The following is a 23,028-nucleotide window of genomic DNA, read 5'->3' as shown; positions in this document are numbered from 1 at the left end:
TGCTTTCGTTGTGGTGGCAGGCCGGAGGGCTCAGAAAACGAGCGAGCGGGGAAGTGTGAAGGAGGAAGAGTCCGTATGTAAGATGCCTACATGGGGGGGCGGCACGATGAAGCTGCGAACAGCGGTCGTCGAGACGTTGCAGAGACTGCGCGATCGTGCAACGGTAGTCGAACAGAGAGGAACTCGTGAGCCTGACTCGACTTGAAGGTGGAGTTGGAGGTACGTGTCGTACTCGGCGTTCGTCGTAGGGAGGGCGCCGAAAACGCTACAAACTGACAGGGTGGGGGGGGGAGTCCGTAGCGATTCGGCGTCAAATAAGCCAACGAGACCCGAAATATTTATGGCGCGTGGTGATGCAAGTATCGATATCGTCAAGAACGTCTGTACACAAGGTGGTGGTGGTCGATGTTGGGTTTGGAGGACAAGGTACTGTAACTGAAAATGACAAGGCCCTTCAGAACGGCAAATCCCGATACGTCGAGTGGATCCAAACTGCCTATACCCGCATCACGTGAGCCGTTCCAAGGTTTCCTTGTTACCAACGCCGGTGGTCAGTGCTTCCTTTGTTGCTGTGCCAACAGCTACACGCCACCAAAACAATACAGCTAGCTCTCCTTTCACCGTACATTATTCCCTTTATCACCATTGAAAGGGCTACATACCAGATATCCTTTTTGTCTCGCTTCCTCTGTGCTTAGTGTGGAGAGTAGTGCGACTCAGGCTGGTCCTTAATCATCCATATTCGTTGTAAACAACACCACGTCCGTCTGTCTTGACATTTGAAATTGAATACCCTTGGGCATCATGCCCGCATCAACGGTTGAAACTCCAGCCGTTGCGCTGTCTTGTGAGCAAAATTTGGCGATGTCTTGACGTTTCCATGACTGATACCTGATACTGCAGTCGCAAACAACTTTTGGGGCAAAGAAGATGCCGGCGTGGCGCCGCTGCTGAGTCGCATGACTGCGGCCAAGACTACATGCGATGAACTACGAGCATTCTATGGCGGTGCGTACAAGTGAAGTTATTGAAAGAAATCCACCTGACTGAATATGCTGCAGCTCGAGCGTCGATTGAGGAGGAATACTCCCGCAAATTATTGAACCTGAGTCGCAAAGCCTTAGGATCGCAGGAGTCTGGTACATTGAAGACATCGTTGGATACCGTCCGAGGCGAAGTCGAACAAATGGCCAAGCAGCACCAGCTCATTGGCGCAGAAATGAAATCAGAGCTTGAGGAACCACTCGCTGCCTTTGCTGGCGGAATGAAGGAGCGACGAAAGATTATTCAGAATACCGTCGAAAAGCTATTGAAGGTCAAGATGCAGCAGACACAGCAGGTCAACAAGGTTCGACTACTCTTCTCGACTCTCCATTATCACTGAAGCTGACTTTGGTTCTAGACACGAGACAAGTATGAGCAAGAGTGCTTGAAGATCAAGGGTTATCTTGCTCAAGGCCACATGGTAATGGGCCAGGAAGAACGACGCAACAAAGCCAAACTCGAAAAGACACAGATCAGCCTGGCAACTTCCAATACGGAGTACGAGAATGCGGTTAAAGCACTCGAAGACACGACAACAAGATGGAACAGAGAGTGGAAGTCAGCCGCCGATAAATTCCAAGATTTGGAGGAAGAACGACTCGACTTCACCAAGAGTAGCCTGTGGACATTTGCCAATATCGCCTCCACAGTTTGCGTTAGTGACGATTCGTCGTGCGAAAAGATCCGACTCTCATTGGAGGTTATGGATGTGGAAAAGGACATCATCACTTTCATTACAGAAAAGGGAACCGGCCAGGAGATCCCAGACGCTCCCAAGTATATCAACTTCTGTCGCGGAGATGTGACGGATAACCAATCTGAGACGTCAGAAGACGACAACTATTCTGTCGCTCAATTTCCTCGCAGCATCAACCCTGCTTTCCGTTCGTCGTCCCCTCAACCTTCGACGTTCGAGTCGCATCATGATCCAAATTCTGCTCTGGCCAACGACCTGGCGCACAGAGAAGTTGCTTCAAGCAAACGCGACCTTCCAAGCCAGAAGCCAGCAACGCTGCCCCCTGACGAGATACTCCAAATCGGCACTCAGAAGCCTCAACCTCAGCAAATCCAGGCACCTCCTCAACCGCGTCAACAGCAGATACCACGCCCCTCTCAGATGCAGCACCCCGCTCAACTGCAATATGCTCCCCAGCATCAGCATCCCTCCCAATTGCAGCACCACTCTCAGCTTCAGCACCCTTCACAGCTGCAGCATCACCCCCAGCAGCAGTACTCTCCTCAGCGTCAGCAACCGTCCCAGCAGGTTGCTCACCATACAGGACACCACATGCAACAGCAAATGAGGCCTCTGGAGATGAGACCCGCTGATGGCAGATCTGGAGATATGAGACACGCGAACATGCGACATCCAGATATGCGACATCACGATCCAAGACCGTCTTTGGAGATGCGTCACTCTGGTGAAGTTCGGCCTTCCATGCAGTCTCGACCCAGTGCTGATGCAAGACAATCAATGGATGCAAGAACATCTCTGGAAGTAAGGCGACCAATGGAGGATCCGTATCGCCGCCAACAACCTGCAGGTCATGCATCGTATGATGCCAACCAGCATGGTGCTGTTGCAGCCGTGCCACACGACCCTTACCCCCTGGACGGCATGACGATGCTGTGCAGGACTGGGCCCAGCCCCATCTCGGACCAGAGTTCACAGGTGACATCTGCTCGACCTTCGAGCAGAGACTCCCATAGTGATTATTCGAACCCCAACTCGTTCTCTAGTGTGGAACCACCGAGCGGCAAAACTTCACCTGTCAAGCAGGATCCTATAAAGCCAAACCCAGTCCCAACTCAAGCGCCAGCACCAGTATCGGCACCTGCGCCGGCACCAGCCCCTGCTCCGGCTCCAGTCACCGCTCCTGCTCCGGCTCCGGCTCCGGCGCCCGCTGTCAGCAATGGTCCGAGCCCAGTCAAGTTAGTTGCTAAGAAGAAGAGTGGTGGTTTCTTAAAAAATCACAGCCCATTCAGACGCAAGAGCAACAAGGATCTTCAGTCATCAAACAGGAACACATGGCACGCACCGAGCACGCAAAACTCGGGTAGTCCCGTTCGCCGACCACAGTTGCAAACACAAGAATCCAGCAGTGTTGTCACCAAAGAACGTACTCAGAGTCCCGAGCCCATCGATGCCAATGCCAGTCTAGCTCTAGGAGTGGGACAGAATGTCTTCCCTGTATCTACCCCTGACACAAAGAAGAAGCCAGGAGCTGCCACCGAACAGACACCCGAGGAAACAGACCCAATCGCTCTGGCCCTTGCGGAGCTGAAAGGTGTCACGTTAGGCAAGCAGTCATCAATGAGAATGTCCGCTGATCACTATTCCGGGCTTGCCACTCCGGCGCCAGCATCAGAGGCTGCTTCAAGACAAGCCTCAGCCTCTCGCACAGCTCCGACTCCTGTGAACCCGGATGTTGCAGCGGCAAAGAGAGGAACACCGCCGCCATCCTACCAAACCCCAGTTTCACGTCTGGGTGTCCCACCACCTGCAGTGACTTCCAGGGCAATGAAGGAAGCGACCAAGAAGGCTACCACACAAACACGAAGCATGTTTGAGAGTGGAGGCGGTTCGCCAGGAGGATTCAATAGTACTGCTTCTAGGACCAACACTCGAGCAACCGAAACAAGGCGATCTGAGCCATCACCAAGCCAGAGCGTCCCACCAAGTGCTTCACGACCGGCAACTCGAACCACTAACCATGGCAGGGGCGAGTCTGGTAGTTACAGCGCGTCCCCTGTGTCACGACAGCCTACTAGAGCTACCGATAACGGACGCGGCGAGCCTGGAAGCTATAGCTCAGCATCCATGCCTCGACCAGGCACTCGGGGCACTGAAATGGGTAGAGGAGATACTGGCGGCTATAGTACACCACCTGTGGCACGTTCGGGAACCAAAGCAAGCGAGATGCCCCGATCGGACACTCGCGGAATTCCTATTTCGCGACCAGGCACAAGGGGAAGTGACATGTCTCGTGGCGGATCTGGTATTTACGGATCGTCACCTGGCTCCCGACCTGGCACCAGAGGCTCTGATATGCCCAGAGCAACTTCGCCAGCACCAGCTCGTAGCGTGTCTCCACAACCACCTATGAACGACAACATGAGCTACAGATCGGTTTCGCCCAACCCTTACGCTGCTAGCCAACGCTCTCCGTCTGTCATGAGCTCACCACAGAAGCATGGCTCTGCCCAGGGGTATTATACCCAGTCACCTCAGCAGGCCGCTAGCCGCGGGCCTTCTCCTTCACCTTATGCCCAGCAGAATCGCCCCGGAAGCAGCTATGCAGGTAGCGACATGGCAATTCAGCTCGCGCCGGTTGATGATCCCTACGGTTCTCAGAGGAGTCGAGGCAGCCGCCCTGCTTCGAGAGCCATGAGCTACTATGACGATGGTAGTACCCGTCAACGTAGTCAGAGCGTTGCTGATCCGTCTCGGCTGTATACGGGAGATGGCAGAGCAATCCTGCATTATGGTAAGTCTTTGATTATCCAGTATCGAAGAGCGGAAGAGACTAACATGACCTTTTCACAGCACGCGCATTGTATATGTATCAAGCAGCCATTCCCGAGGAGTTAAGCTTTGGCAAGGGTGACTATCTTGCGGTCCTCCGTCATCAAGACGACGGATGGTGGGAGGCTGAAGTCCACGGCGGAGACGGAAGTGTCGGGCTGGTCCCAAGCAATTATCTTGCGGCGTGCTAGACTCTTATGATATGAGCGACTTGATGGACGAATTTTTGAGATGTTTCTTGCAAAATGATTGAATTGTAGGTTAGGATTACGGCAGGAAAAGGGCCCCGACGAAATTGGTTCACGACTTGATTTATACCTTTCGTTACGTTGTTATCTTGTACAGCAAATATTTGGCAAGGAAGCGTTGGCCTCCTTGTTGTTGCTTCAGACTATTCTGATTTTCTTTTTACTTGTGTCACGATTATTGGGAAAGATTGAAACGACTGCTCTTCTATATCACCTCATGGAAATAAGAATCATCGTATGTAGATGTTATGGAAACATTAGATATTCTGAATTAATGTGTCGAAATTACCTATCCTCTACAATTGCTTGAGCTGTCCGCCCCGTGAAGTTGAATACCCTCCTATCTAAGGTGGGTACGTACCGAATTATGACGTTGAGGCCGCCGGAGGTCCAGAGCTGGTTGTACCTTAGCTTGCCGCCTTCACATGCCACTCATTCACTCACTCCCTTTGACCTTTGCTCCCTTCAATTTCGCAACCTGTAATTCCTAGCTCGTACTCATACCCATGTCGTCTACGTTAATGACCTGAATAATCTGAAGCATTATAGCATGGTCAGTTGTTCTGCTGTTTATTATCCATACGCGACTGACTTTGCCTGACAAGGAAACCCTACAAGACACCGCCCGTGTTATCACGTCTAAACCTGTTCAGCGAGCTGTCGTTAACACCGTACTCCTCGTTTCGACAGCAGCAACCCTCTTTTGCACGGCTGCTATTGCTTCATTGCTCTTTTTCCAGAATTTCCTTCCTCACGAGGTCGTAACTTTGCCATTACATCTCCAATATGGGTGGGTTTATGATGCTGTATATGTTGCTATGTTGCTCGCCTGACTGATAGAATGGTTACAGCTCTGGCATCAACCCGTATGGAATCGCCTCCCTTCAAACGCCGCCAATGAAGACGCAGCAGGAGTACGATGTGTCGTTAATTTTAGCGATGCCTCGCTCGAATCCAAACGTGGAGCGCGGTAACTTCATGATTACCCTGCACATGGTCGACTCACAAGCTGATGCTGGGTTGCATGCTGCGGCGGAACGTCACGCATCGCTACACCAAGGATTGGAAGGGGCCAATGTACTATTCACTTCACGCAGGCCTGCTCTATTTCCTTACGTTGACCCGTTAGTATCGGTTGCGTCTCGAGTGCTATTTCTGCTTTACCATTTATTCACACCAGGTTCAAGCACGAACTCAATCGTCATCCCGTTGGCCGAGCGAGTCTTGTTCTCAAAAGCCTCGGATCTCCCGAGGTCAGCGTATGTGGAGGTTGAAGCGGGCCAGACCATTCAGATTTACCATGCTTACCTTCAGCTCACAGCTCAGCTTCGTGGTCTCCGGTGGATGATGGTTCACTATCGCATCTCAACATTCATCGCCTTGACCCTTGTTTTTTGGGCCTTTGAAGTTATTTTTATGGGTTTTGCCTGGGGACTTTGGAGCATGACTTCAGGGTCACCGCCTGGAGATGCCGATGACAAGACCAGGAGGCTTGAGGCTGAAGGATATGAGTATGAAGATGAGGACACAGATCGCGCAGAGACCTTTCCAACATATGGAAGACAGCAGCCGCTCAAATACGAGCCCGACATCAAACCAGAGGCGGACCCTGAACAGCCTTTATCTGAAATTCCTCGAGCAGGAGCCGACGCTGATGACGAAGATGAGGGTAGTTTTGACGATGACGACGACGATGTGCAACACAAGGATTCGGGTATCGGAACGAGTTATAGTGAGGAGGGAATTTCAAACATTCGAAGGCGAACGTCATGTAATAAATTGTAGAGGAGGGAAGTTTTGCGAGGCCTTAATATAGAGAGAGACTGAGTGTAATGAGTGGAAGCAGATACCCGTGGCTTATGATATGCAGTACTAGAATAAGAATGTGTTGTCAACTGAGGATTTGATGTTTATTATGCAGGGGAAACTGCCTGGTAAGTTAGACATGCTGATCCGATATGCATGCCAAGTTGACTGTAATTCGATGACGAGCTCATGGTAGGTAGAGCCTGGCTGGTTTTTTTTTCTTTCCTTTTTTTCTTTTGTTTTTGGCTACCTAGTCAAAGAACGAACGCTTTATCAAGAATAGCAGCGTGCGCTTCTGCCTCACAACGAGGGATCCATTGGATTGTAATTTACGAGTCGTTTGCCTGGCTACCGACGGTCAATGGTTCCAAGGCGTTGATGGGTTTTTACAGCGGGCGATTCACTTTCACCGTTTGTTGGCAGTATCTTTTTATGGCAACCCACCATTGACAATGGCTGAAAGTATTGTGATGTCAATCCAAGAATACGATAGTATTCATTGTTTGGAAAATAGAGCATTTATTTCATACTGCTTGAAGAGCGCAGCAATTTCCAGTCATCTACCTAACTAGTACCTAGGTACACTACCTCAGGTACACATTGAACTGGTAATCGAATTGAAGTCTTCCTGTCTGGAAATTCACTAACTAATTCTTCAGTGCACATGCATGTTTTCAACCCCTCCATCCACATCCACACTCGCTCTCCTCTGGCTGGGCCTGTCCGGGCTCGGGCTGTCGTGACCCCCCATTGTACCTGAGCATCTTGCTGTAGGTAAGGTAGCTTAGGGGAACACTCACCCATGCTCTCTGGCTGACCCATTTCCCAGAGCCCCTCAAAGCCCCTCCACCTTCTTTCTGTTGCCAACAATCAAACGCATTGAGCATCATTCTTCACTGCTAGAGGTACCTTGGTTAGTGTAGGTAGTGTAACTCAACAACAACACCACCTGGCGTCACTAGCATTCATCGACTATTCGTTCTATTCTGTGTAATTAAATTCTCGCCTTTTCACATCCATTCACACTCACGCTAGAGAGACATGGTTCTCATTCACTGAACTGAACGAACAACTCGACCGTCTCCACCACAATCCACATCCTACCTTACCTAGCCATCCCCGACCACCCCCAAGTTACCTGGTAAGGTAAGGTACCTGACAGCAATCGTGCCGCTACCGCTACCGCTACGTACCGACCGCTATTACTAGCTCGATTTACCTGGACTCATTGCGGGCCAACTACTGCGATTCCCTCCACCGCCCGCCTGTTCCTCTCGACGTCTCCCGAATCAACTCTGAACCCGACAATCACCAAGAGACCAGACCTGAGCTGAGTACACCGACCTGACCGCATGCGCTGTGTTTAGCACCTGCGAGCGAGCAAACGACTGCTTCTGCTGTTCACTCTTTGCGACTCCTCAGCTTGAACCCTCGCCTTCGCCTTCGCCCAGCCTTGAACGAGCCTAGACGCAGACGGGACGAGACGTCACAGTCAAGTCTTACACAACTACCGCCCTGATCAACTTCTCTCTGCCTCCCCTCTTCTCGAATCTATATACATACACCAGCCACCAACCCTCGCACACCACATACCGTCACGATGCCCTGCTTCAAGGGCATTGCGGTCAGCATTCATGCGAACTCTGCCCCGCTGCCAGAGTATGGCATGCAGAAGCAATCTCGTCTCTCAAGAATCAGTACCTACATTCCTGTACCCCAACCTCAGCTCGCTGAGTCAAACAAACCCGAGCCTGCAAAATTCGCAATCTCCATCACCCTTCTGACCCCGGGCTTGCCCATCCCATACTCGACCCCGAAGCCAAGTGATGATAACCCCTACCCGAAACCTCAGTTCGTCGGCGGTCTGAACACCGGCGATCGGAATAAGTCCTCTGGCGTTGTGAATCCCTACATCCCCATGACCAACTCCGAAAATGAGACCATCGCTGCTTACATCTACTTTGACGGTCGAGCCAAGGAGGAAGTTGCTACTCTTCTGCGACCAGGTGAGGAAACATGGGTCAACAGCCGCTGGGTTCAGGTGCCAGACTCTGAAGGTGGCGGTCTGGCTGAGCGAGAATTTCTATTCCGCGAGGTTGGCCTCGAGCGTTGGCTCAACGGCTTGGACCTACAAGGCCATGATGCCGCCGAGAAGCTAGAGAAGCGTCGCCAAAAGTTTGAGAAACGCCGCCGACGACAACGGGCTATGGAAGGAAACGCCAGTGCCGATGTGGAACAGGGATCTACAGGACGCAGGGACACACTACGCTATGGCGCTGACGACAAGTCTCCTATCGAGGCTGTCGTGGACGACTCTGATTCATGGTCCGACGACGATGACGAACCACCTGAGGCGACTGGGCAGATCAAGGTGGCTATGTTCCGCGTGCTTGCCTCTGGCGAAATCAAGAAGGGTGAATACTCACCCCAGTTCGGTGCTCACGACGGCGACGAAGATGACATGGGCTCTAAGGAAGGAAATGGCATCGACGCCGACGTTGAACACACGACAAGCTTCGCGAAGCCCAAGACTCTTGATCCGAAGACCATCAGTACACAGACAGTCACGGGCATTGACGGACCAGACAAGCCCTACGCTGTCTTTACCTTCTTTTACCGAGGAGAGCGTAAGTATTACTGGGCGTTTTGAGGATCGTACACTAACCCACATCGCAGGACAATTGCAAAAGATCGGGGTTCTGCAGTCCTCAAAGAACCCTCAGACAACCCCTGGATCAGCCAAACGGAGGTCAGGTCAACTAGACTTCTCCAGCCTCGGACCTCTCAAGGCTGGTGGCACTGTGGGCTTCTCTGCTTTCCGCGACCAGGCTACCGAAGCCTCGAGACGACGCAAGGCTAGAAAGAAGAGCAATGGAAACATCGCCGATGATAGCGACGACGATGATGAAGAGGACGACGAGAACCTCGGCAAGATGGAGGAAGTGTACGCAAAAGATGTGAACACAAAACTCGCACCAGAAGACGTCAAATTCCAAGGCGAACTTGCTGAGGGCGTGGATCGTATTCACGTAAGCTCGGGGGTTATATCTTCCAGAATATTTGAACTGACAATATGATGCAGCTTAAGAGGGCGCATTCTGCAGACCCAGACAGCTTGGCCACACCGGAATTGTCACAAACCCCGACCGCAGCTAGCGAATCCACGTCACAAGTACCTACCACAGGGGGCTCTCCCGCCAACAATCTTCTCTCGAATGCTGTAGGCCTTGATACACCTAGCAAGTCAATTTTCCAGAGTCCCCTCAAGAAATACCGACCCAGTGTGGATTACGGACCGGGAGGTCTGAACCTCTCAACAGGATCTGGCTTGAAATCAGAGGTAGATTCAGCTGTTTCTGGGGGATCTGGGTCGGGGTCAGGAACGCCCTCCAATATCGAAACCCAAAAACCGAAGGTTGAGGATGAGGAGGAGCTATGATGATGGCAGAATCCTCGATTTTCGATCAATCTTACAGACTTCAGCGGAGACGTCTATTCATTGAATTACGAAAGAAACCGACAAAAAATGACGGGTTTGCTCCAAACATAAAGCAACCGTTGGGTGTCGATATGGACAGCCTTAGCAGCTTGGACATAAACTGATGGGCCAGTTCTTCGGTCGAAGGGTTTACTCCTTGACCGGCACGAGTATTGACAGCGCAAGATATAAACTTTTCACTATGAAGCTCATGTGGTGTACAGGCGAAGGTTAAGGAAGTATTGGTTTGGGAAGCAAGTGGCTCACGTTGTATCGAGGCAGCCTGTCATTTCTTGGTGCAGGAAAACAAGCAACTCTTGATCTTGAGGAGGCATGGGTGGGTTACTTACTAGAGGTTAGAAGGTTCTACAATCGAGTAGTCTGAGCCAGCAGAAGGAATCAGTGTTCGGTGAATCGGTTAACTCTATGTGACATATCATTACCTGAACAATAGAAGGGCATTGTTTTACTTCGTCCTTGCCAACTGGAGTAGATGGCTATATGCACCAGACAGGCTTTGAAGGCTATAGTACTGATATCGTCTAGTTCGACAGTTCGGTATGGCATTCCGCTACGTTATCTTCACCCCTTAAGTCAGAATCGTAGCTATAGAGAGGACAAGGCTTGGGATATGAGGAAGCCTGTTGGCTCTAGCCCTAGATGAGGGGGCAGCCCGGAGCTTTAAGATCATGGATGTAAGAATATACGACTGGCCATTATCAGTACACATTCATGAAGTATGCATGTCACTGATTCAGGATTGGACGCAGTAATAAAGTCAAGGTCAGAGTAATAATCAATTGATAGCATTCTATTAAATGGCTTCCAAGGAACAAGCCGACTCAACGAGCAAGAGGCTGGCAATGAAAATGAATCCTGACAAGGTTCGTGTCAATCGTTTACTAAACTTTTTGCCATGTTAGCGCAGTGCTTCTAACACGTTTGTTCGTGTGAAGAATGAATGAGAGGGAGACATGTCAGACTGTTGAGCTTGATAATTTTGAAATCAACATAGAGATTCAGTTGGCCGTTCTTAATGGAAGAGTTTGTCATCATGCAAAAGGGGGTGCCAAACGCGTCCAGAGTGTGCGCTGGAGGCATCGAGACGTGTATTCTTGTGTCGTGTCATGTAAACGTACCTTACTGTTATTGGTCTGAAAAACCCTGCAGATATGTTATTCTGATGCTGCAGAGCGCGTCTGCATATTCTCAAGAGCTTGCCGTCTGAAAATATCTGCGGGAACCAATTGTTGTCGGAAACTGAATTGTTGTTGAAGACAAAGAAAGTTTTTCAGAAGCAGCTCCAGCGCAATTTTATTCAGTCGGCGGACCGGGGTATGGTCAATTATCGGCATATCCAAGCTCCATCCCGCCATTTATGCTTATAGCGAAGCCGCACTGTATGAGCACAGCCCTGTACCTAATCTGCAGTGTATTTCAGTGGGCACCAGCTAGGAGCAGCCCATCATCGCTGACGTTTGAGCCTAATCTGCACTGTGCCCCCTCAACCCCACCATCCATTCGATCTCATCTCTCTCTTCCTTGCTCGCTTCCATTGCTTTCCCCTCAGGCAGACTTTGCGACAACCCAACGGTTCTCTACCTTAGTTAAAACCCTTCGGATCCCCCTTTCTCGACGCATTAGCGATTAAAACGACCAGGACAGGTCCCCAGACTTCAAAATGGCCGGAAGTGAGTTTATACTGTTCTGGAATGGCTGTACGACGAGAGAATCTAACCGCGCACACTTCTAGACTTTGAGGAAGTTGCCAGTATGTTTGGAGCCCTCCTGGACTGATTTATGAGTCCAACCCACACGGTCATGAAGAGAATCCTAACGAAAAACAAACAGAGCAGTTTGTTGAGTTCTACTACAACACCTTCGACAGTGATCGCAAGGGTCTCGCTGCTCTCTACGTAAGTGACCCTCCAGCTCAACGACGAGCACTCTAGTAGAACAACCCGCTAACTCTGATAATAGCGAGACCACTCTATGCTGACTTTTGAGTCTGCTTCCGTCCTCGGCACCCAGGCTATTACCGAGAAGCTTGCTGTATGCATCCCTTCGTCACCAGCGACTTCGAGTCGGCGTTGTTAACAATCTCTCCAACAGGGCCTCCCCTTTGAGAAGGTCAAGCACCAAGTCTCTACCCTCGATGCCCAGCCCTCCAATGACCAGGGCGGTGTCATAATCCTCATTACCGGTGCTCTCCTTGTATGTTTACGACTATCCCACAGCCTACTGAAATGTGCCCACTAACAAATATTAGGTCGATGAGGAGCAGCGCCCCATGAACTTCAGCCAGTCTTTCCAGCTCGCCCGCGATGCGAATGGACAGTACTTCGTCTACAACGACATCTTCAAGCTTGTCTTCGGTTAATCGAAAGCAGTTACACTGCCGGCCGGCGCCTTTTGTTGTTTGAATGAGTTGAGCGACGTTTATAAACACACAAACACACCAAGTGGGGCGACAGACGAGGGGAAATTAAAGCGGCAATGGCAACAGAATAGCTTCTTTTTGACGATAAGATGAATTTAGAGCATGGCTTGAAGGGAACGCAATTGTTTTGAGTCGGCTGTGATTATCTTGGATTTCCTCTCGCCAATGAAGCTGAATCATTGGTTCCCAAAGCTATGAGTGCTCAACCTCAGCTCGATGACATAGCAAATAGGGTCTGAAGTGATCAAGGCAAGATAAAGCCACCCAAGGTTGATCAGTGTGAATGCAAACGGTGCGACATACGTCACGTATACCCGAGTATGGTCAAGTACCGTGATTGGCGTTGTATCTTTAGGAATAAACTGCTTCAGCAGCCACAGCCCTGACTACTATATAATCCTTCAGCAGTAGAAATGGCAAGATGTAACATATTTTGCGTGCTAGCTCTGTCAAAATCAATGCAAAACCCCAATCCGCTTGTATGGGCACGTAGAAGGCACTTGATGAGGCTAGGGTTTGAGATCCTCTTAATAGGACATTTAAAAGGCGAAACATTCACTTTAGGCTGAAGTCTTGTCCAAGAAGCAAGCTCATCATCTATTTTTTAGGAGGGTCATGAGACTGGCCTCACTGGTCACTGCGAAGTGGGATGGGACGAAACGTAACCCGAGAAAAATCATTCATTTTCCATGCCCTGAACCGTGCAACACCGTTTGATCCCGAAATCGCAATGCATTGTGAGGGGTATAAACAAATAGCCTTAGATCTTGGTAGCAGCCTCAAGAGCCTTCTGCTTCTTGATGATCTTCATCTGAGCCTTGGGACCCATGATACCACCACCCCATTGTCGGCGGGCCTGGTCGTGCTTCTCAAGGTAACCGTCCTTGACAGCGGAGATGAGCTTGGAGAGCTCGTTCTTGTCCTCGGAGCGGACCTCGGTGATGGCGAGGACAGCAGCGGTCTGTGACTTGTTAGACACGAACTTGAGCTCATGGTTTCGATAAGCATACCTTCTTGTGGACGACCGTTCCGAGACGGGCCTTGCCCTTGACAATGGCGTAAGGGATACCCATCTTCTTGCAAAGAGAAGGGAGGAAGACGACGAGCTCGATGGGCTCGACATCGTTGGGGATGAGGACGAGAGAAGCCTTCTTGTTCTCAATGAGGCCAACAACGTGGTTGAGACCGTACTTGACAGTGTAAGGCTTCTTGGAAACATCCTCCTTCTTCTTACCCTCCTTGACGGCGGTAGCCTCCTGGAGGAGACGCTCCTTCTTCTCGGCCTTGGTCTCAGGTCGGTACTTGTTGAGGAGCTTGAAGGCCTGGGCAGCAGTGTTGCGGTCGAGGACGTGCTGGAACTGAGCGAGAGCCGGGGGAACCTTCAGGCGCATCTGAAGGATCTTCTTCTGTCGCTGGAGGCGGACATACTCGGGCCACTTGACCATGCGAGAGACATTTCGCTTGGGCTGGATGTCCTGGCCGATGCCGAAGTTGCGAGGTCGCTTCTCGAGAAGAGGGTTCTATGAATGTCAGCGATTATCCCACCAGAAGAGACAAGAGAACTACTAACCTTGGCGGCCTTCTTGCCAGCCTTACCCTGAGGGAAAGGGGCGGGAGCGACCTTCTTGCCGGACTTGGGAGGCTGTCATTGAGAAAAGAAGACATCAGCAAGGCGTTCAAGCCAACAAAAGGTCTTCTCTGAACTCTAACGAGAATAGGCCGTGGCATTTCTGCACACGCCGCATCTCCAGCCAAGTCTTCACCAGCTCGATACCTGTCACAGTGATCGAATACTGGCGGAATACCAACAGCATGTGTCGACCACGGAGTGGACGACGCTGTGGCTCAATTGCACAATAAAGCGCATTTGACTCACAAAACTGTGGCCATTAGAGTCGAGTCGATTGTTTCATTCACTCACCATCTTGAATAGTTGGGGTTAGTAGTTGCTCGTAGGTTGAAGAGCAAAAGTCCAGGACACGATGGTGGATGGAGAACAAAAGTCAATAAGAAGAAAAGCGAGTGCCTTTGGTGAAAAATAATTAGGGCTTCTTTGAAATCTGTACCCACATTGAGAAAAACTCGACTCCACTGGCTGGAAGAAACAACCTAAGGCCAGGCAGGGGAGGGGAAAGGGTGGGATCGATCTTTTCTCACGACTAATGCCGCGCACGTGACTGTGACTCTTACAGTCAGGCAAACATACTACTCACTGCTTGAGTCAATAATTGGAAGGCAACATCTTGATGGAGGAAAAAAGAAAGCTAGAATCTGTAAAGTCAAAGTAAATTTCAAAAGACTCCCCTGAAAAAAAAAACAACTGAAATTCGTCGGCATAAAAGCTCTTGGATAAGTCGTCCACTCACTTCGTCCATATAAACAATCACAAAGACCCAACCAGTTGAGACTCAGTTGAGAATTTCAACTCCACTAACAGCAAAATGGCACCTACACCTTGTGTTCGGTGTCAAAACAACCGAGCTGTTGTAAAGCGACCCAAGAACCATCACAAGCTATGCCGAGACTGCTTCATCAGAGTGTTCGAGGACGAAGTCCATCACACAATCACATCATCAGACCTCTTCTTTCCGGGTGAACGAGTTGCTATTGGTGCTTCAGGTGGCAAGGATTCAACAGTGCTGGCTTCTGTAATGAAGACTTTGAATGAACGACACAACTATGGACTCGACCTAGTACTTTTGAGTGTCGACGAGGGCATCAAGGGATATCGGGACGACTCCCTAGAGACAGTCAAGCGAAATGCTGTTCAATACGACATGCCTCTGGAAATTGTTGGTTACGATGAACTGTACGGATGGACCATGGACCAAGTTGTCGAGACTATCGGAAAGAAGGGAAATTGCACATATTGTGGTGTTTTCAGACGACAGGCCCTCGACCGAGGAGCCAAAAAGCTGGCCATTCAGCATGTCATCACTGGTCACAACGCTGACGATGTTGCCGAAACCGTTCTCATGAACTTGCTACGAGGCGACATGCCACGCTTATCCCGAAGTACCAGTATTGTTACCGGAAACGCAAGCAGTGAGGTCAAGAGAAGCAAGCCTCTCAAGTATGCATACGAGAAGGAGATCGTACTTTACGCACATCACAAGAAGCTGGACTACTTCAGCACAGAGTGTATTTACAGCCCCGAGGCTTTCAGGGGAACCGCGCGTGGACTTATCAAGAATCTGGAGAAAGTGCGGCCAAGTGCAATTCTCGACATTGTACGAAGTGGAGAGGACATGGCTCGACTTGCACCAGACAAAGGCCAAGCTGCGTGTGGCTGCGACGAAGGCGAGGGACTCGGAGGTTGCGGATCAGCCAACGGGCGGACTTCTGGCAATGAGATGGCCCAGGTCGAGGCCAGCCTGAAGAAAAAGCACGAGTCTGCAGCTCTCGAGACAGAGATCACATCCAATGGAGCACCTAAGGACGACATAGTTGCCTTGCCAAGAAGGACCAAGAAGCAAAAGGAGACTCCTGCACCAAAACAAAACCTAGGGAAATGTGTCAAGTGTGGTTACATGTCGAGTCAGACCATGTGCCAGGCTTGCACATTGTTGGAGGGTCTAAATAAGAATAGAGCAGAGATAGCGATATAATGGATACCCTGCTGTCAAGACCAATTTTTCTGTCGCTTCATTGCACTGTAACTTGAACAAAGTACTTTGTTTGGGAATGTTTTAATCTTTCTCTTGGCCACTGTCCATCCGTCTCATAGGCTTCGATGCCTTGCTACTAGTACCCTAAATATGTGTATTTATAATTGCAGTTCTGGGCTGTCTTCTCTGGTTATTTGCCCTCGGTTTCATATCGCCATTTAAGAAAAGCGTGTTTCCAACTGTTTGATCGAATTAATGCTTGAATCGCTGGTTGAATAGAAAAACAAACCTTCCAAGGGTTGTTCAACTCGAAGCCTAAAGGCGCTTCCGGTTTGTCTGTTTGTCCTCGTAGAGTTCCCGTAAGTCGGCGGTCACGGTCCATCACTGTTCAATTCGTTAGTACCCTCGAGCTTTCATCCGGCTGGACATATCATACTTTGCTATAAACTAATTAGTATTGACGATACCGTCGAATGCCCATAACTTACTCTATCCCATTGATCCACGGAGTAACGGGGTCGTTTGCCCTCGTTCTGCCAGTTCTTGACGACGGCAAGACCAGTACCAGAGATACCAAACATCTATCAATCATCAATGAGCTTCGGTATCGTGCGGTAGCGAGATCGGATGGTGACATACACCAATCATGATGGCATAGGGAAGAAGAGCCTCAAAAGGGACGGGCATCGTGACGGCGGCGCTGCCTGAGCAGACTCAAAGGTACTTGACGTATGTATCGGAGAACGAGAATTTGAATTGACCGGGCCTGACCTGTCTTCCGGGTTCGTCGCGGTGGTCGTGAGTCTACCGAGCAAACGGGCCTTGAATTGAAGCTCACGTCCAACCGAGCCATTGACGACTCAGCGATTGGTGATGCGGATTTCGGTGCCTGAGGCCAGAAGCCCCATAACTATCCCTGCGTCGCGGTACAGTAACTGAGGGGACCTGTCGCACAGTGTGTTACCAAGCTCCATAGCAATAGAAGCATAGCAAGAGAACAGAAGAAAAGGAGGAGTAAACTCCAGGTTCTCTATTGATAGTGATTCAACACTCTCAAGACTTTTAAAATCCGAATTGGATCAAAGGAAAAACCTAGTTTACTTCCCTTACACCTGTATACTATACTAAAACTGCCAGTTCTTCAATAATCCGCCGATAAGCACTTTCGCTTTTACCATTCTGGACTTTTTCTCTTTCCCCTGGAGGGGCTCCCTAAGAAGCTGTCGCACGCACTGTGGCAACTAGCTCCCGCGGCTGCTGTTTGATATCACACAAGTTGACGCGACGTGATTCAGCGGCTTTCCTATCGCATCTCTACGATCTTTAGACTCTCTACGAACGCGTGGTTCAAATCAAATTGGGCGTGTCAATTCACCCTCGAGTTTTCGTTTAAGCAACCTGTACTGCGCATTCGCTCCCGGCCGCCCCTCGATGCAAGCCCGCGTACCGCGATGAAGCAGACGTGACCACCCTGCGAGAAACCCTTCGCAACCTACCGAAAGCGACCGATATGCAAACTCGGGGCTCTCGTTTCAGGACATTTTCTTTTGGGACGCGGGGGTAACCATGACAGGCGCACAAACTATGGCTGAAGAGCTTCCACACAGCGTCATGGTTTCCGACGAGGATGCTGAATATGAGACGGCAGGCGAAACAGGAGGCAAAACAACAAAAACAATCGCATCTAGGCCAAGCGGAGGTAAAGGAAGCTATGATACGAATCAAGCCCCTGCAGAGAATGGCGATGCCGAGTTCGGCGACCACGATGCATCTGGCGAGGATGTAGACGCATCTGGAGAGGAGGACAACGACTATACGGTACCTCCGCAGGCATCTTCTCACGACAGTGTTGGACCTCCCCAAGGCGGTGATGAGGAAGATGACGAAAATGTTGAAGGAGATCAGGAACATGAAGAAGACGATGTAGATGCCGAGGAGGATGAAGATGTTGATGCTGAAGGAGAAGACTATGAGGAAGACGAAGGTGTTGGTGCCGTCAAGTTCCAACCAGGGACAAGAAGCGACGACGAAGATGATAGTGAAAGCGATAAATCCGAATCACCAAGCGCAAACGACGACGAGTCAGACGAGGAGGCCGCATGGGATGATGCTGCAGAGGCCGAGGAAGATCATGAAGATGACGAGATGGCCGCCTCGAGCAACTGTATCTTCTGCGGCCATAATGAAGACGAAGACCCCAGCGAGGAGTTTGAGGTTTATTTGGCCTGTGTGCGTTGTGGTGGTAATGGTAAGTTCACCTACCACATCAATACCTATGCATTATTATTTTTTCGGTTTGGAAACTTATCAAGTACAGCTCACCAACAATGCGCGCGCGATGCGGCTGCAATGAGTGCGGAGAATAGTATGTTTCAATGTGTAAGCACAGTTGAGCAAATGCTGACAATACCAGCGCCCGAGAGTTGGAAATGCCCTGAATGCTTCAGCAAAGAATCCGACGTGGGGAGTGAAGATGAGGAGATGGAGGATCGCGATGTTGAACACAATGCCGAGATACACTCCCAACAGTCTGATGTACCGGAGGTACCAGGAGAGCATGAATCTGGTCAGCACGTGAACGATGACGAAGATGCCAGCTCTCAAAGCGACAATGACAGTGAGCTCAATGAGGAGCCCATTGACGCCCCTCGCAGCTTGAGAAAACGCAAATCTTCATCATTAGAAGATGAAGGAAGCGGGCTTTCGCTGAGGAAACGACGACGAAACCAGTCCCAAGACGCAGGGTCAGAGAGCACAGCACGAAATGGAAGCGCTGAACCAGGACGACACCACCCTCCCAGAACTGTGCGTCTCAAGGTTCCACGACCCCCACCCGTCTCAATAGAGAAACGTACTCGTACCTCACTTGTACTTAAACTTCATGTCAAGCCTGGCAATCTTAAGGAAATCTTATCTCGCAAAAAGCGAGAAAAGAGAAGGCAGCCAGGCAGTGCCACGCGCCCGACCCCTCAACGACAAGCCCTGGCTGCGACTCCAGCTCCAGTTGCCAGAGCCAACCTTACTGCTGCAACTATATCTAACCTTCCCACGCCTTTTACATCGGACAACTACTCACAACCATTTTATTCCTTCTATGATCGCGAGGCCGATGAGATGAAGGGCAAGCCCTACGGCGGCATATTGACCGAGGTCGAGGCCGACACATCCAAGACTCTCCCTGACGAGGATGATCGAAACAAGTTCACCTCTACTCTGAAGAAGGCTGAAGATGACTGGAGAGCGCGTCTTCTGCAGGCCATGCAAGAAGACCCCAACCCACCAGTTCGAAAATCGAAAAAGGCCGGCAACAACGGCAGTGAGATCGAATGCATCGATTTTGGCGGCTGGGAGATCGATACTTGGTATGCTGCGCCGTATCCTGCCGAATACAGCATAAATCGAGTACTGTACATTTGTGAGTTCTGTCTGAAGTACATGAACTCTGACTACGTTGCTTGGAGGCACAAACTCAAATGCCCAGCCAAGCATCCACCAGGAGACGAGATCTATCGTCATGGGTCAGTCTCCGTTTTTGAGGTCGACGGCCGCAAGAATCCGGTCTACTGCCAGAATCTGTGCCTTCTTGCCAAGCTGTTCCTGGGTTCGAAAACCTTGTATTACGACGTTGAACCCTTCCTTTTCTATGTTTTATGCGAATACAACGAGACAGGTTACCACTTTGTGGGGTACTTTTCCAAAGAAAAGAGGGCTAGCAGCCAAAACAATGTCTCATGTATTCTGACATTACCAATACACCAACGAAAAGGTTACGGCAACTTGCTTATAGACTTTTCCTACTTGCTCACCAAAGTGGAGGAGAAGACGGGCTCTCCCGAGAAACCTCTCTCTGATATGGGCCTGGTCTCGTATCGCAATTACTGGCGGCTGGTTCTGTGTCGATACTTTTTGAAGGTGATGGAGAATGAGAAACACGCAACGGAAGGGCTTAGCATAAAACGGATATCGGCCAATACCGGCATGACCCCGGACGATGTCATTTCTGCACTGGAAGGTCTTAGGGCCCTTGTCAGAGATCCGCAGACCAACCTGTATGCCTTCCGAGTCGATTTGGATTACTGTCGAGAATACGTGGGCAAGTGGGAAGCCAAGGGTTACGTTCAGTTAAAATCCGAAGCTCTCGTTTGGACTCCGTATGTGATGGGTCGAACCAATGCCGTCAACTTTGAACTCGGCCCACCGATCAATACCATCGCGCCAAGGGAAGACGACGAGGCCAAGGTTGACGAGGGAAATGGCACGGCTGCCATCGAGGACCGTCAGCCAATGGTCAATGGGGAGAAGCACGATACGTCTGCCCCTCAAGCAGTCGCAGATGCAGACGGCGATGCTCCAATGAACATCGATGGAGAACAACCCCAGGAGTCTCCAGCCGAGAACCACAGTGCGGAGCCAGTGCCAGTCCAGTCTATCGAAGATGTGGCGCCCGGGCAAGAGAAAGATAAGGATGTTGAAATGGAAGATGCAAAAGCCGTGGGCCCCCCGGCTTGGCTACTGCCATACCAGGACATTCCGTTCACCCGCTTTGAAGTCTTCCCTGCCGTACCTGGTGGTCGACGAGAAAGAGCTCGACCAATTGTCAGTCGACCGACAGCCCCTCGCCCAGCCAGTGCTCCTAGACCGAAGCGTCCCAGCAACAGCCATCGGCCATCCTCGTCTCGGCCCAAGGGTTCAAAGAAAAAGACTGGAGGGACCGGCCGGGGACCAGGTAGATGGCCAAAGGGAACAAAGAAATCAGATTACGGTAACGCTACCAGTGGCCCTGGTCTACCGCCCGGCTGGGTCGATCGCCAAGCCAAATTGCAAGGTGTCACAGAAGCCAAGGGGCCAGAACAGGAGGTGGCAGTTCTCGACTCAGCAGCAGAAGACTCGGTCGTTGTCTCGACGAAGACTAATGGTGCCAAAGTCAATGGGATTACTGCAAATAATGTGGGATCGGGATCAACGGAAGAGGCTGCTAAAGGAGAGGATGTGGATGCCGAGGGAGAGGATATCTAATTTTATTGAAAGCGGTTGATTACGGGAAGGTTAGGGGTTACGGATGTACTATATACCTTGGTAGGATCGGCGTGGGTTGCTTTGTTGGCTTGATCTCGCCAGAGACAGGGGTCGTTATTTGTAGCAAGCGTATTGTTGTTATTGAAATACTAGACAAGACAGGTCACGGAACGGAACGATGCTTCTTGGAGGTTAAGGGCATGAGGAGCAGGACCAGGACCTGGAACGGGAGTAGGAATAGGAATAGGAATATGATTTTTAACAAAGGAAATTTGTATTAGCGAGTGTCTATGAATGCTCAGCAAGAGAGAACTATGTGACTTACCTATTGTTAGTCTATGCTTTGCTTGGTATAATGATAGCCTCGACAGGTTTGCCAAAGACCTCCAGCGCCTTTGATTGTAGCAGCCCGAGATATGCTTTATACATACGTTGGAAGTCCGAGTTTGTGAGAGACCCTTCAACGGAACACTTTTGGAACGCGTGGTGGGTGATTTTCTCTGTCAGTTTGACAACTGACCTGCCACAGATGAAAGTGTTCTTACCAGGCCACCCTTCACTGCGGATAGCCATAAGCGGTTTGTGATGGGTATCGCCATCTTCAGGCTCGTCGTCATCGATATCACGGATATCCATGTACTCGTCTGCCATGCCTCCACGGTTCTCAAGACCTTTGCCGTTGTAACTGTAGATGGGCAGGCAAACGGCATGATCTCCCCAAATCTCGATGGTGATCATCTTGCGGTACTTGGAGTAGATGGGGCCGAAGCCAGAGACTGCTGTGTGATAGTTAGTCGTCGATACCTTGTCGTCGCGATTCTGGCTATGGAAAGGAGCCGAGACGATGGTTCCAGGCCCGAGTTCGCTGAGCTTTCGCCTCTGGTCGGTTGGACGCATGTGGACGCTGACAGTTTCTCCGAGGCTAAGATCAAGATGGGCTTGGTGGACTCCATAGAAGGATTGCCCGTCCTGTCCAACGTCTTTTGTTAGTGTGCAGCGTCTTAGATACGCAATATCGCCTCCAAGGTTCGAAGAAGCCGAGCTTCTTACAGAGGAAGCAGAGCGCATTGACACGGCGTCTGAATCTCGGCGACGATGGCGACGACTTCGTCGATAAGATGAAGGTTCTCTGGTAGCCATTTCCGTAGGATAGGAAGTAGGCAGGCCTTTGTTGTTTGAGTGGAATTGAGTGTAGAACTTGGCTGCCAGGTTACGAAGCTGCCAGCTACAGTCCTTACATTCCCAGTCATCGGCTGCAGAGTGAAGAGAAGACATGAGAACCGAAACAGAGTCCTTCTGCTCAACGTGAAGCCATGCATCTTCCTGCTTCCAGATTGGTTGGCTGGGCTGGGTTGGGGAGAAGTGTGCGTGAGCAAAGATATTAGTCTTGAATTTATCATCACGTTGGCTGGTGTTGATGTTCAAAGATTGTTGTAAATTTCTGTTGCGGGTGGGACCTCTACTACGAGGATAGGGCTTTCGAATGCGGTGATCGTTGAATGAAGGCATTTTGATGGGTTTCTTTGCTGTATATCTTGGGGAATGTGTGATGATTAAAACCGGTTATTGAAGCTGAAGTTGCAAAAGTGCATGTACTTTGATAGTCGTAGAGATTGTCATTATATTGAAGACAGGTTATCATTATATAGTTGACTGGCTGTGTCATCTTTCGAGGTATCCTTTATAGAGTTAGGGACGAGTGTCAGGTTGTTCAGTTGGACAGGAGATATCTGAGATATCTTGTTCGACATGGTGTTTATGAACAAGAGTCAAGCTATCTACGCCGAACAACACTTTGTGTGGAGGGCGAACTGCTCATTCAGAAGCCCTGAACAGATTCTTAACTAGAATATGCATCGATT

At 50.3% G+C, this 23,028-nt stretch overlaps 9 protein-coding genes across 9 annotated transcripts; 6 read left to right on the top strand and 3 right to left on the bottom strand.

Moving 5' to 3' along the window:
* Positions 1–804: 804 nt before the first annotated feature.
* Positions 805–4,761, top strand: FPRO_09517 (putative PEST phosphatase interacting protein; the record flags this gene model as incomplete). The annotated part of the gene is made up of 5 exons (XM_031232917.1): positions 805–847; positions 904–1,008; positions 1,062–1,348; positions 1,403–4,532; positions 4,592–4,761. 5 exons carry the CDS (start codon positions 805–807, stop codon positions 4,759–4,761), a joined length of 3,735 nt encoding a protein of 1,244 aa, XP_031082806.1.
* A 954-nt stretch (positions 4,762–5,715) lies between these two features.
* FPRO_09516 (uncharacterized protein) lies at positions 5,716–6,603 on the top strand (the record flags this gene model as incomplete). Its single annotated transcript, XM_031232915.1, has 1 exon — positions 5,716–6,603. The coding sequence occupies one exon, from the start codon at positions 5,716–5,718 to the stop codon at positions 6,601–6,603; it is 888 nt and encodes a 295-aa protein (XP_031082805.1).
* A 1,621-nt stretch (positions 6,604–8,224) lies between these two features.
* FPRO_09515 (uncharacterized protein) lies at positions 8,225–10,063 on the top strand (the record flags this gene model as incomplete). The annotated part of the gene is made up of 3 exons (XM_031232914.1): positions 8,225–9,251; positions 9,301–9,653; positions 9,707–10,063. 3 exons carry the CDS (start codon positions 8,225–8,227, stop codon positions 10,061–10,063), a joined length of 1,737 nt encoding a protein of 578 aa, XP_031082804.1.
* Positions 10,064–11,783: 1,720 nt separating this feature from the next.
* On the top strand, positions 11,784–12,482 carry FPRO_09514 (putative nuclear transport factor 2 (ntf-2); the record flags this gene model as incomplete). Its single annotated transcript, XM_031232913.1, has 6 exons — positions 11,784–11,793; positions 11,856–11,873; positions 11,954–12,018; positions 12,083–12,154; positions 12,215–12,316; positions 12,372–12,482. 6 exons carry the CDS (start codon positions 11,784–11,786, stop codon positions 12,480–12,482), a joined length of 378 nt encoding a protein of 125 aa, XP_031082803.1.
* An 820-nt stretch (positions 12,483–13,302) lies between these two features.
* Positions 13,303–14,270, bottom strand: FPRO_09513 (putative ribosomal protein L7a.e.B, cytosolic; the record flags this gene model as incomplete). The annotated part of the gene is made up of 4 exons (XM_031232912.1): positions 13,303–13,503; positions 13,553–14,062; positions 14,113–14,184; positions 14,253–14,270. 4 exons carry the CDS (start codon positions 14,268–14,270, stop codon positions 13,303–13,305), a joined length of 801 nt encoding a protein of 266 aa, XP_031082802.1.
* Positions 14,271–14,983: 713 nt separating this feature from the next.
* FPRO_09512 (putative NCS6 Protein with role in invasive growth) lies at positions 14,984–16,150 on the top strand (the record flags this gene model as incomplete). Its single annotated transcript, XM_031232911.1, has 1 exon — positions 14,984–16,150. One exon carries the CDS (start codon positions 14,984–14,986, stop codon positions 16,148–16,150), a length of 1,167 nt encoding a protein of 388 aa, XP_031082801.1.
* A 218-nt stretch (positions 16,151–16,368) lies between these two features.
* Positions 16,369–16,837, bottom strand: FPRO_09511 (uncharacterized protein; the record flags this gene model as incomplete). Its single annotated transcript, XM_031232910.1, has 5 exons — positions 16,369–16,389; positions 16,440–16,534; positions 16,587–16,590; positions 16,639–16,731; positions 16,790–16,837. The coding sequence occupies 5 exons, from the start codon at positions 16,835–16,837 to the stop codon at positions 16,369–16,371; spliced, it is 261 nt and encodes an 86-aa protein (XP_031082800.1).
* An 879-nt stretch (positions 16,838–17,716) lies between these two features.
* FPRO_09510 (uncharacterized protein) lies at positions 17,717–21,166 on the top strand (the record flags this gene model as incomplete). The annotated part of the gene is made up of 3 exons (XM_031232909.1): positions 17,717–18,398; positions 18,468–18,515; positions 18,564–21,166. 3 exons carry the CDS (start codon positions 17,717–17,719, stop codon positions 21,164–21,166), a joined length of 3,333 nt encoding a protein of 1,110 aa, XP_031082799.1.
* A 336-nt stretch (positions 21,167–21,502) lies between these two features.
* Positions 21,503–22,675, bottom strand: FPRO_09509 (uncharacterized protein; the record flags this gene model as incomplete). The annotated part of the gene is made up of 1 exon (XM_031232908.1): positions 21,503–22,675. The coding sequence occupies one exon, from the start codon at positions 22,673–22,675 to the stop codon at positions 21,503–21,505; it is 1,173 nt and encodes a 390-aa protein (XP_031082798.1).
* Between the last annotated feature and the right edge of the window lie 353 nt (positions 22,676–23,028).

This window comes from Fusarium proliferatum (genome assembly GCF_900067095.1).
Source record: "Fusarium proliferatum ET1 genome assembly, contig: FPRO_scaffold006, whole genome shotgun sequence".
In the NCBI taxonomy this organism is placed as follows: Eukaryota; Fungi; Ascomycota; class Sordariomycetes; order Hypocreales; family Nectriaceae; genus Fusarium; species Fusarium proliferatum.
The sequence above is the reverse complement of the archived record's forward strand: the minus strand, read 5'-3'. Positions and strand labels throughout refer to the sequence as shown.